We start from the raw sequence: 12,641 nt of genomic DNA on the forward strand, positions 1-12,641 counted from the left end.
TCTGCTCTAGATAACTTTCCAAGTATCTAAAGATGAACTTCAAATACCATAAAATTCAAAGTTGTGGTCGTTTGGTTTTGAAATCCTTTTCAAACCCGCCACACCCTTTCTGTCCCCTCACCCAGAGGAGTGGGGCCACCTGTACGCAGGCCCCTCCTCGGGGCCAACAGGGAGTCAGGGCCTTCTGCCTGGGTACCCAGTGCGCCAGAGGTGGAGCCATTGGGATCCCTGTCTCCAGGCTTCCCGCCTGCCCAGCTGTGGGTCACTGTCACTCCACTGCTTGAAGCAGTGCTCCTCCCTGGGCACCACGGTCAAAGTCCAGTAAACCCCGGGCTGGTTAGCATGTGGCACTAGGGAGTCATGGGGCTCAGAGGCTTCGGAAGGCCAGACAGGGCGGGAGACACACATCTGCCTGCACACCCACCTCTGCATCACGAGCACATGGATACACATGTCCCACAGCTGGCAACACAAGTGGCTGAGTCACTGGGAACGAGGTCCTCTGACGGCACGTGAGCAGCTTTGTCTTAGATTTGGGGACCATTGCTCCACCCGTTGAGAGCCTCTGTTTTCATGGGGAGAACTAGCTTTCTTTCTGGCTGTGTGGCCCTGAGGGCTGGATGCATCTTAGAGCAATGGGTCGGCCACCAGAGCCTGGGTTCAGGGTCAGAACACCTGGCGGGCTGCAATCCCAGTTCAGAACCAACAGAAGTGGGTTTCGAGAACAAAGCATCGCAATGAGGACCTAAGGCCTGGGCAGTGATACTCTGCTGAGTCCCAGCTAGACTGGATCTTCAGGGCCCACTCCTGCCTCCCTGCCTTTTTAAGTGTCTCATATGCAAGTCATTATGAGTAGCAAGTTACAAGAAGGCTATGAGAGGGGCTGAGGGACCCAAGAAGGCCCTGACTGCGTGATGGGGTCTGATGCAGCTCTCAGAGGATGCGCCATTTTACCTGGGCCTTGAGGCATGAGTAGGAGTTCAAGAAAACATTCCTTCCAGTTGGAGGAAATACTGTGTGCAAATGCCTGGAGGTGTATTTAGAAGTGGTTTGGGGCTGGGCGCGGTTGCTCGCGCCTGTAATCCCAGCACTTTGGGAGGCTGAGGTGGGCGGATCACCCAAGATCAGGAGTTTGAGACCAGCCAGGCCAACATGGTGAAACCCTGTCTCTACTAAAAATACAAAAATTAGCTATGCGTGGTGGCGGGTGCCTGTAATCCCAGCTACCTGGGAGGCTTAGATGAGATAATCGCTTGAACCCAGGAGGCGGAAGTTGCAGTGAACCGAGATCGCGCCATTGCACTCCAGCCTGGGTGACAGAGCGAGACTCCATCTCAAAAAAAAAAAAAAAAAAAAGGAGAAGTGGTTTGGACCCCTTGACTGAAATGGAGTAGGGAGAATCCCATTTTGCCCTACGCCTCATACAGATCAGAGGGTGGGAAACTTGAACACATCTTTATCTTAAATCTTTCATCTTAAAACATCAATAAGGAAGCAAGCCACCCCAGGGATGATTGGTGGAGAAACTAAACCACAGGCAGGGACAGGACAGATGGAGCAGCAGATCTGGGCAGCTCGGGTGACAGTCACCACCCTCTTGTTCAGGAGAACCATAGACGCGAAGGAACTCAGGCTGTGGGTGAACCCAAGCTTGCAAATGTATTGCAACCAAATTGTTTAACCAGATTTCAATTTACAACCCAGGAGGGTGTGTGTGTGTGTGTGTGTGTGTGTGTGTGTGTGTGTATCATCAAGTCATCAAGTGCTTTGGACTGGTGGTTGGATCTGATTTAGCCCAAATGTGAACAAAAAGATCCCTAGCCTGTGGCTCAGGAGGCTGAGGGGACATCTACCTCCCAGTGGCCGTCCTGTGCCCCTACCCTGCCTCACCTGGCTCACAGGGCCCCAGGCTTTCCCAGCTATTAGCTCCACCAGCCACCTGAACAGGTGCCCTCCCTCGGGGTCCTAAACTGGCTTCTTTTTGGTTGGGAGCTGGGACTGTTCTGTGTTCTCCCCACAGCCCCTAGCCCAGCCAGGTGGGCCTAGGGTGGCTCTGTTGGCAGCACCCACACAGCCCCCAGGGTCCCAGGCCTCTCAGCTCCCTTGCAAGGAGTGCACTAATGCCCACATTTGGCAGGCCAGGATGCCGAGGCCCAGAGAGGTAGGCTGGGGTTTAAGTCCAGGCAGGCTGGCTATAGAGCTGGGAAGGGTAGCTAAGGTTTGGCCAGGCAGAGAGGATGAGGCAGGGAGGGAGGGCCTTCTGGGGGGCACAGCCCAGGTAGCAACATGGCAAAGTAGAAATGGACTTGGAATGATGAGCTCTGGGACAATAGTAATATCATAATTGGAATAATTATTATTGCTATTGTTATGTGATAATAACCAATCAGGAGGACATTAGGCAACGTTTTACATGTATGAGCTCAAATGTGGCCCCAGCTCTGGCCTTTCTTGCTGCTGTGGCTCTGGGCAGGTTGCGGCTGCACTCGGGGCCTGTTTCCCCACTAAAGCATGAGGAGTTCAAGAAAAATTCCTTCCAGCTGGAGGACACTCTGTGTGCAAATGCCCGGAGGTGTGTTTAGAAGTGGTTTGGACCCCTTCACTGGAATGGAGTAGGGGGAATCTCATTTTGCCCTATGCCTCATACAGACCAGAGGGTGGGAACCTTGAACACATCTTTTTTTTTTTGAGACAGAGTCTCGCTCTGTCACCCAGGCTGGAGTGCAGTGGCGCGATTTTGGCTCACTGCAACCTCCGCCTCCCGGGTTCATGCCATTCTCCCGCCTCAGTCTCTGGAGTAGCTGGGACGACAGGCGCCCGCCACCACGCTTGGCTAATTTTTTTGTCTTTTAGTAGAGATGGGGTTTAGCCAGGATGGTCTTGATCTCCTGACCTGGTGATCCCCCCGCCTCAGCCTCCCAAAGTGCTGGGATTACAGGCGTGAGCCACCGCACCCGGCCTTGAACACATCTTTATCTGAAATCTTTCATCTTAAAACATCAATAAAGCAGCAAGCCGCCCCAGGGATGACTGGTGGAGAAACTGAAACATAGGGCCCAATTTGCTCCTCCTGGGCCATGAGGCAGGCCAGCCACCCCTGCAGCACAGCGGGGCAGCGCTGCAGTCATGTCTGCCATGATCTTGACCCACAGCCACACCGCCTCCAGTCCCAGCCCCACAAGGCCTGTCCTGGGTGGACATGCCGAGTGTGAGAGGTTCCAGTTAGTTCCTCTGCCCAGTCCCAGCCAGGACACGCTCTGCCTCTGTCCAGTTTGAAAGAGCAGGCTCGGCCGGGCGCGGTGGCTCACGCCTGTAATCCCAGCACTTTGGGAGGCTGAGGCGGGCAGATCACGAGGTCAGGAGATCGAGACCATCCTGGCTAACACGGTGAAGCCTCGTCTCTACTAAAAATACAAAAAAAATTAGCCGGGCGCGGTGGCGGGCACCTGTAGTCCCAGCTACTCGAGAGGCTGAGGCAGGAGAATGGCATGAACCTGGGAGGCAGAGCTTGCAGTGAGATAGTACCACTGCACTCCAGCCTGGGCGACAGAGTGAGACTCCGCCTCAAAAAATAAAAAAAAAGAGCAGGCTCTCTCCTTCCCTGGGCTAGAAGGTACTTGGGGTGATTTGGCGGTAGTGGGCTGGCTGGAAGGCTGGGCACAGATGGGAAATGAGAGAGAAAGGGGCCTTTTGCTTCATCGAAGAGGATATAAAGTAAATGAAGCTGGACATGTAAGTGGAGCCAAATCTTGAGTCTGAGGTGTTAAGAGTTTACCCTGAGGCCAAGGGAGAAGCCACAGAAGGTTCATGAGAGGGGGAGGACATGAGACATCCAACAGGTCTGAGCTCCTCTCATAGCAGTAGGCTTTGGTCTGAGTCAGGAAGAGTCCAGGACTTGCTCCCCAAGGGACTGTGGGGACGGGGAGGAGCAGGGGAGCAGGGAGTAGGTCCAAGCTGAGGGGAACAGCAAAGAGATGTGAAGGAGATGCTCTCTGATCATGGCACACTCAGAGGTACCTATTTCTTGTTGCCAATATGCTAGTCACTGTGCACTTATCCATAACGGAGATGTTATCATTATGAGGAAACTGAGGTTCAGAGAAGTTGAGAGACTTGCATGAGGTCACACAGTGAGAAAGTGGCCTGGTTCGGAGCCCACACCCTTAACCCCATATTCCACTGCCAGATGAGACTCCCCAGACCCTATGTGGAGCTGGGTCAGTGGGGCCTCTCCCACTTGCACCTTATCTGAATCCAGGTCCCACCCTGAGACAGGCTGGTTCCAGGTGGTAGTGAGATGGGAGCCCCTGGGACCATGCCAGGCTGGGACGGCCACCATCTGAGGTGGCCCCGGGTCCTTTCCCCTAGCTATGGAGACCAGGTGCAGCACTTCAAGGTGCTGCGCGAGGCCTCGGGGAAGTACTTCCTGTGGGAGGAGAAGTTCAACTCCCTCAACGAGCTGGTCGACTTCTACCGCACCACCACCATCGCCAAGAAGCGGCAGATCTTCCTGTGCGACGAGGAGCCCTTGCTCAAGGTAGGGGCAGGTGGGGGCTGGCCTGTGGGAGCCTCTCTGCGTCTCCTGCCATCTGCAGCAGGGGAGATGCTGACACTGAGGCCAAGCACGGGTCTGGTCTCCCTTCCCCAGCAGCCTAGTATTGCAAGAGGGGTCCTGCCCAGGCTTCAGAGTTATATCCTGGTGGCGGCTGTGGTGAGACTTGCAAGGGTAGGAAAGGAGAAGAGGGAAAGAAAAGCAAAGGACAGAAGGAAAATCCCATGGGGACAAACAGTCTAGCTTGTTCTCAGCTCCTAGAATAGCATGTGGCACACAGTAGGTGCTCAATAAATGTTCATTGAGTGAAGGACGGTACAGACCCCCACTGAGCGTACTGGGTACCATGCACTGAACTGGTCTCTGTACTCTGGGAGCCTCACCATGCCTATTATACAGATGAGGAAACTGAGGCTCAGAGAGTGCAGTGACTCATCCAAGGACACTTACCTGGTAGGCTCAGTCCTGATTTCTGCTCACGGAAGAGTTGACCTTGGGTTTGGGGCAGTGCGAGTGCTCGTGGGCGAGGTCCTGGCAAGCCGCGGGGTGGGGGGTGGGGGTTGTCCACCCCGTGACCTCGCAATAACAGCAATTTGCCAGCCAGCCCTTTCATCAAGGAGCCCCAAGGGCCAGCTCTGAAGCTGCTTAGGATGCCGACAGTAGCCACTGGGGTTATTAGCCCCAACAGGCTGTTTTCTTCAGGAGTGGGGATCCTGGCAAGCCTGGGGCTAGAGGTCAAGACCCTGGGACACTTGAGCTTGGGCTCTGCAGAGGAGATGGGGAGTGTGGCCAAGGCCTGGGGAGAGGCTGATAACCACTGCAGAGAAGTTCCAGCCATGTCTTGTTCCCAGCACCTCCCCACCACCTTTCCATGTGATCAGAGGCCAGTTCATCCCCTCAGTGTTCCCTCTGTTCAGTAGGATGAGCCCTGGGGTCTGATATGCCAGGGGAGTCAAACAGTGCCTTGAGAGACCCCCACTAGTTTCTCCTCTGTTGGCCTTCCCTGCCTGACCCTGAGTGCCCAGGTCATTGTGAGCTCCCAGCCTCAGGGGACTTTTCTCTCCAGCTGGGCCCCTGTCTGCCAGATCTCCATCCTCCTCCCTGTTCACCGCTTGGGGCAGCTCTGCCTTGGGAGAGAGTGAGGAAGCCAGGATGGAGCTGGGGCAGGGGCAACTGAGAGCTCACCCACCACCTTGCTCTGGCCCGGGCCGTGGGGTCACCCACCCTGTGGCTCGACTCCAGAGCTGCCTCAGTTCCCTGGGACCCATGACGACGCCTCCTTCCTGGGCAGAGAGCTGCTAATTACAGCTTCTCTGCTGATCCTATCACCCATCCTGGATGAGATTCTGCAGGTTCAGAGCTGAGATCCTGGTGGGCAGGCAGGGCCAGGGTGCTGGGTGCAATAGTCAAGGTGCCAGGCAGATGTGCTGCAGAGAGCTCCTGTCCAGCTGCCATTCACAGGTGGGGAAACTGAGTTCCACAAAGGGCAGAGACCTACCCAGCATCACACGTGGGGCATAGATAGGAGTGGAGCCCAGGCCTGAGAGCCCAAAGTGACAATTCTGTCCCTCAATGGCTGACCAAGGGCAAGAGCAATAAACACGGCTCTTAGCCACACATCACTTTACAACTTATAAGGCCCATTCTCATGGCTTTGTGGCAACCTACCATGGCTGCTGCAGAGTCAGGTAAATAAGATCCCAAGAGAAGCAGGGACCTAACCAAAATCCCACCCTAAAGACTAGGACTCAGGTCCCCTGACCCACCAGCGCTATGGTTCCAGCTGGGTGGCTGGGAAAGCTGTGTTCTATGTAGATAGAGCATCTGCACAGCAGACAGGCAGGGGTGTGGGCAGCAGGAGGCCCAGTGGTGGCACCACCACTGATCTGGACTTAAAGTTCAACTCCAGTGCTGCTGGAGACCCCTCCTCACCTGTGGCAAATCACTTCTCTTGGGTGCCTCTGAGGGAGGGTGGGTTGCAGGGCTTCTGAAGGCACCCTACTAACCACCTCCTCTTCTTGCAGTCACCTGGGGCCTGCTTTGCCCAGGCCCAGTTTGACTTCTCAGCCCAGGACCCCTCGCAGCTCAGCTTCCGCCGTGGCGACATCATTGAGGTCCTGGAGCGCCCAGACCCCCACTGGTGGCAGGGCCGGTCCTGCGGGCGGGTTGGCTTCTTCCCACGGAGTTACGTGCAGCCCGTGCACCTGTGAGCAGCCCGGCGGCCCATCTGGCCAATGGGCCTTTTTACAGGAACTGAGGTCCAGAGAGGACATGGACACCCCCAGCCCGGTCAGAGTCACACAGTACTCAGTGGACGGCCTTGGACTGAACGTGGGCTCCTAACTGCCTCCGGCCACTTTGCACAAACTGGGATGGCCCAGGTCCCTCAGCAAGGATACCCAGCAAGGGTGGCTCCGGGGCTTCCTGGCTGGTTGCTTTCCGTTGGCTGCCAGCTGTGTGACACCACAGGGCGGAGTCTGTGGAGGCCCCACCTACCTCCTCTTGTCAATGGCCCCATCTGCCAGGAAGGTTGAGGACTCCCAGGTTTCACCCACTGGAGGCTCAACCTGAGGAACTCTGGCCATGGTGTGTGGGTTCACCTTGGGCTGACCACCAACTGGGCCTGCCTGCTCCTCCCTCAAAAGGCCCCTGGAGTTGTTCGGGCTGTTGGGAGGTGGCTCAGCCTCAAAGGACAGACTGCACACCTGTTGACCTAAACTCAGTGGACAGACTCCAGGTGGACACCAACTCCTCAACAGCCCCATGACTTCAGCTCCACCTGGGGCACCCAGCACCCCCACCCCATCACAGGGCTACAGGCCCTGAGACCCTGAAAAAGGGGCAGTAGGGAAGGTGGAGGCACACTCCTCTTCTGTTGGACAGGTGAGCTCTGAGGGCGAGCCCTGGGCACAGCCACGCAGAGACCATGGCTGCCCTGGCTCTTGTTTGTTTAGGCCCAGGTTCTGCCCAGACCAGGGCCCAGGAGAGCTCTCAGGAGGCTGAGAAACCTCCAGGGCAGTCAGAAAGTTGGAGCCAGAGCTGGGTTTTAGAGATCCTACAGGATCCCACATGGGACAGCTACCTAGGTGGGGCACGGCCCCTACCTGAGAACAGGAGGGTCCTCCAGAGAATGTGCCACCATCAGGGATATGAGCAGGGCCTGCCCAGAGCCTGGGCACCTTTGGGAGTGGGAAAAGTGAGGTGGGACTTGGAAAGGCTTTGAACGCTAGGCTGATGGTTGAGGGATGGTGGGCAGTGGGCAGGGAGGGAGGGCAAAGAGGCTCCCTCTGGCATTTGGGAGCCGGTGGGTGGAGGGAGGAGCCCCTGGAGGTGGCTGCAGTCCCTTAATGGGGGGCCTTGCTCTGGGCATGTGGGGCTCTCCCTCCATCCAGAGCTGGCCCAAGACCCTTAGAGCCCTGAGTGATGGCAAATCTAACTGCTCCTGACCCAGCCTGTGTGTTCAAAATGAAAACAGTAAAACCAACATCAGGATGTCCATCAGAAATCTAATTTTCCTTCCAATGCTGACTGCTTTGGTGCTGTTTTTGAAATGTCACATTCTTTTCTCCCATTTCCCCCCTAATTTTTCAGGGCTCCTGCTTTGCTGGCTTGGCCAGTTCTTGGGCACCGAGCTGCTATGCAGCTATGAGGGGAATCTGCCCCTCTTGGGGCCTCGGGATCCCCATGAGGGAAATGGGTGAACCTGAGGACTCGGAGCTCCCGCCTTTCTGTCCAGGATGTCCGTGTCAGGCGAAGTAGGCATAAAAGAATATGTTGACACACATGAGGAGGATGGCATTGAAGCCACAGACACGGGCCCAGAAGGCGTGTTTCTGGGGTGTTTGGCGATCACCTGGAGGGGGTTGCAGAAGGAGAGGGACAGAGGAAGGACACAAGGTTACACCTGGTGCCCTTGCCTCCAGCCCAGGGTCAAGGTGGAGGAGTGCCTAGGGTCACCCACTTACCTGCTTTGGTTCCCAAGGGCAGATCCTGAGCCAGGGTCCACCAGGTAAGGTTCTCAATCTGTAAGAAATGAGTGAGGATAGGGATGGGGGTGGGGGGTGGCAGGGTTGGGGTGACCCAGACAGGATCAAAGGTTGGGGATGGCAAGATGGCAGCCGAGTTCAAAAAGGGACGGGGCTAGGGAGTCCAGGGCTAGAAAATTCTGAGTCAGAGTGGGTCGGGGATGAGAGTGGGACCAGAGTAAGAAATCGTTAGGGGTCAGGGTCAGGGGTCAGGGCTGGCTCACCTGGACACCCTGTGGGGGTGGGGTCAGCAGGCTTCCAGCCACCACAACAGCACCACTGAGTGCAAAGAGGGAGACAGCGAAGTGCAGGTAGTGGATGCTCCCCAGGACGGCCGGCCGTGTGTCTGGCTCTCCGCAGGGCGGGGCTGGGTTCAGGAATTCCAGGACCAGCCTCGTGGCCCCCACCACCAGCCCTGCTATCAGGCCCCAGAAGGCCCCCTGGGGAGGAGGGAGGCAGGGCGTGTGGGGCTACGGGAGGAGGACCAGGGCCCCCCCCCAACAGGCAGCAGGGAAGAGCAAATTGTGGCATGTCCTCAGGGAGAGCAGACTGCCGAGTCCTGTCCCCCGACACCCACCTGCTCGTTGGCACGTCGCCAGAAGACGCCCAGGACAAAGACTGCAGTCACTGGTGGGGCCAGGGAGCTGGTCACTGACTGCATGTAGATGAAGAGTTGCCCGCTGTTGGAGTCCTGCAGGACGGGGATCCAGGCCACACTCACACCGATGAGTGCCATTATGACCAGCCTGCGGGCGAGTGGAAGGCAGGCAGCGGTCGTCCTGGGAGGCTCTTCTTCAGCCCTCTCCCACCTCCGCTGGTCACTAAGACTTGCTCTCTAATCTTTCCTCTGCTACCACAGCTCCAGCCTCCTTCCCTGCCCTGGGGTCTCTGTGGAGCCGTCCCTTGGAGCTCTGCCATGGAGCTCCCTCTTGTCTCTCCTTCAAAGCACCTGTCCCAGTCACTACATGCACATTTACCTGGGTGTCTACTTGTTTACTGCCTGTCTTCCCCTCCCAACTGGAAGCACCAGGAGAGCAGGAGCTTCATCTCTTTAGTTCATTGCTGTGTCTCCCAGCATATAGTAGGTGCTTACTAAGCATTTGGTGAGTGCATGAATGACCACTGCTCCCCGATCTGGGCCAGACTGGCTTCCTGGTGGTTCTTTGAAGACACTAGGATTTTTCACACTGGCCGGCCTTTGCAGGAGCTGGAACCTCTGGCTGGCACATCCCCACCCCGACAGCCCTGTGCTGCACATCCTTCACAGGGCAACCTCCTTACTAAGGATGCAAGGTTTGGAGCTAGAGGTGTGGGTTGGGGTTAGAGCCCGTACTCCCCAGCTGTGAAGCCGGAGCCCTGCTGGGCCAGCATGAGCCCATCCCCTCCTGTCCCCTGCGTGTCAGCTCCTGCCTGCCTCTCCCTTAGGCTAAAAGCCCCTCCACAACAGGCACATGCTACACTTGTTCATCCAGCAAACCATTGGCGAGGTGCTCACCTGTGTAGGACACTACCCTAGGATCGCCAACTGGGCGATGAGTGGGACCTGGTGCCTGCCCAGCACTCAGAGTCCAGCAAAGAAAACAAATGAGCCTCTTGCCTACGCTCAGGGCTAGGCTGGAGCAGCTCAGAGGAAACATCAATCTAGGAGGGCTTTCAGGAGGAGGCACCCCCTCCCCGAGCCTTGAGGGGTATGGGACCCAGCTAAGGGGACGAAGCTGGGGCAAGGCATCCATCTGCTCCTTCCTGGCTGAGCACCTCACCCCTGTGTCCTGGGTCAGTTGGCATTCCTTACCCCCAAGGTGGGTGGTGGGTGACCAGCTGGAACCCTGGCTGTGGTGGCAGGGGTGACAGAGGCTATGTGTTCAGCTAGGGTGGGTCCTCTTAGCGCCTGTCTGCCTTTCTCCCTCCCTTTCATCCCTTCTAGGACTGAGGGAGAGGGTGGAGGAAGGAGGTGCCACCTTGATTAAGGCTAATTAACCCCTAGCCAGGCAGGCAGGCGGGCACTGCCCTCATCAAAGGCCCAGGCGGGCCTCCATTAACGCCCGCCCACCCAGCCCTCTGCACATAGCTCTCCCGCCCAACACCAGACTCTGCATCTCTGTGCCAGGGCCGGGGCCACTCCAGCCAGGCCCTCGCTTTCTTACCCAGCCTTCTTACCTAGCTGCCAGAGGACCCCCAAACCCAGAGGCTGCTCCTTCTGCCTGGAATGCCACTCCCTCTCATGCCACCATCAGGGTGGACAGTGCCCTCCAGCATCTCCCTAGGCTGCAGCCACAGTTACTGTGGAACATCTCAAGGAGGGGTGTCTGAGATCTCTCCGAGTCCTGCACAGGGTTTCCGGGAGGCTGTGGGCCCCATTTGTGGACTGAACAGCCGGGAACACAGACGGGAGAGTGGGGGGGGCAGTGGCAGAACGGTGGACTAGGGTGTGGGGGCTTGGGGCAGGCAAACGGGAGGGAGGGGTGGGTCATCACTGTTCCCCAGCCTGTGATGGCTCCTCCAGCCTCCGCTCAGCTAGACAGAGCCATCAGGGTCACCAGCATGGTCCTGCACCCGCCCCCGTGATGGCCTCCTCTCCAGGCCTCTGGACTGTTGGTCTTCTCTCTGTAAGCCTGGCCTCTCCCTGACTGAGACTATTGTCAGGCCATTCAACCTACCAGAGATCCATGACCCATGAGGCCTAGGAGATACCACTCCAATGGTGGTGTTTAGGGCAGGAGGAAGCTGACACGGCTTTGAGGGGCTGGGGGTGTTGAGAGTATCCCAGTGCTGTAAGAGGGAGGGGAAGTTGAGCTGGCCAGCCTGACACCAGGCACGGGGCCCTTTCTGCTCTATCCAGCTGGCAGCTGAGAGAACTGGGGCCCAGAGAGGGCGAGCAACCTGCCCTGCACCACACAGCCTTGTGCCCTGCTCCTCAGGGAGGCTGACTGCCAGGCTTGCAGGGCTGGGGGCAGGGGGTTGACTTGGCAGAAGAGGTGGAAAGGAGGGTCAAGGGCACGGGCAGCTGGGTGAGCTGGCGCAGCAGGAGGCCAGGTCAGGACTTTGGTTGCAGGTGGGAGTCTGAGTGAGGAGGCCAGGAAGTAGTGGGCAGGGGACATGAGGGCCACTGGGCAGGTACAGGGGCTACCAGTGTCACACTGGGTGGTAGGAGGGCATCCAGGGCCCAGGATGCTAGAGCATGGAGGGGCTTAGAAGGTCTGGCCACAGAGGAGACGCATGGTCAGAGAGGGGCAGGGTCTTCCCCAGGCCACACAGCTTCTGAGGAGAGGCAGGGGAGCCAGAGGGGGAGAAGTGGTCAAGGGGCTAAGTGCCCAGGACACAGGGTCATGGAAGTGTCCTGCCCAGTGAGAGGTGGGAGGCTCCTTGTTTTGGAGAATCCTGTGAGCCCATGGATGAGCTCACTCACACCCGCCTCTGGCGTGTCCCAACAGGGCCCTTCCGACAGAAGCCTGACTGTTTTGCATCCCTGGGACAGCTGCCTGGAGCTCTGGAGGAGACCCCACCCCCAGGATGGGTGCCCTGGGCTTCTGGCCAGGGGGTGCATTGTTGTGCCAGAAGGCTGGACCCCCGAGCAGCAGAGTGTGAGCCACACTGCTCAGAGGACAACAGGAGGGTGGGACTGGAGGGCCAGGGAGGGCGCAAATAGACACGTGCACATGGGAGCTAACCTCTGAGGATGTAAAGGCGTAACAGTGATAGAATGGGCTGGGCACACTGGCTCATACCTGTAATCCCAGCCCACTGAGGTGGACGAATAATCTGAGGTCAGGAGTTCGAGACCAGCATGGCCAACATGGTGAAACACTGTCTCTACTAAAAATACAAAAAGTAGCCGGGCGTGGTGGTGCGCGCCTGCAATCCCAGCTACTGCAATCTCAGCTACTCAAGAGGCTGAGACACAAGAATCTCTTGAACCCGGGAGGTGGAGGTTGCAGGGAGCCAAGATCGTACCACTGCACTCCAGCCTGGGTGACAAAACGAGACTGTGTCTCAAAAAAAAAAAAAAAAAAGAATGATACAATGGATTTTGAGGACTCAGGGGAAACGCTGGGAGGGTGTGAGGG

At 57.3% G+C, this 12,641-nt stretch overlaps 2 protein-coding genes across 10 annotated transcripts in view; one reads left to right on the forward strand and one right to left on the reverse strand.

Moving 5' to 3' along the window:
- GRAP (GRB2 related adaptor protein) overlaps window positions 1–8,080 on the forward strand; it is a 97,042-nt gene extending 88,962 nt beyond the window's left edge. For all 6 annotated transcript variants that reach the window (XM_063617803.1, XM_063617804.1, XM_063617805.1 and 3 more), the window contains 2 exons: window positions 4,369–4,537; window positions 6,577–8,080. In XM_063617803.1, coding sequence (XP_063473873.1) covers window positions 4,369–4,537; window positions 6,577–6,762 — 355 coding nt within the window. In that variant the 3' untranslated portion in view covers window positions 6,763–8,080. The remainder of the gene's footprint in view (window positions 1–4,368; window positions 4,538–6,576) is intronic.
- Window positions 8,073–12,641, reverse strand: part of SLC5A10 (solute carrier family 5 member 10) — a 72,222-nt gene continuing 67,653 nt past the window's right edge. For all 4 annotated transcript variants that reach the window (XM_055243229.2, XM_055243230.2, XM_055243228.2 and 1 more), the window contains 4 exons: window positions 9,155–9,323; window positions 8,802–9,017; window positions 8,518–8,575; window positions 8,073–8,405 (listed from right to left, as the gene is read on the reverse strand). In XM_055243229.2, coding sequence (XP_055099204.1) covers window positions 8,299–8,405; window positions 8,518–8,575; window positions 8,802–9,017; window positions 9,155–9,323 — 550 coding nt within the window. In that variant the 3' untranslated portion in view covers window positions 8,073–8,298. The remainder of the gene's footprint in view (window positions 8,406–8,517; window positions 8,576–8,801; window positions 9,018–9,154; window positions 9,324–12,641) is intronic.

The sequence above is a fragment of the Symphalangus syndactylus genome, chromosome 14, assembly GCF_028878055.3.
Source record: "Symphalangus syndactylus isolate Jambi chromosome 14, NHGRI_mSymSyn1-v2.1_pri, whole genome shotgun sequence".
NCBI lineage: Eukaryota > Metazoa > Chordata > Mammalia > Primates > Hylobatidae > Symphalangus > Symphalangus syndactylus.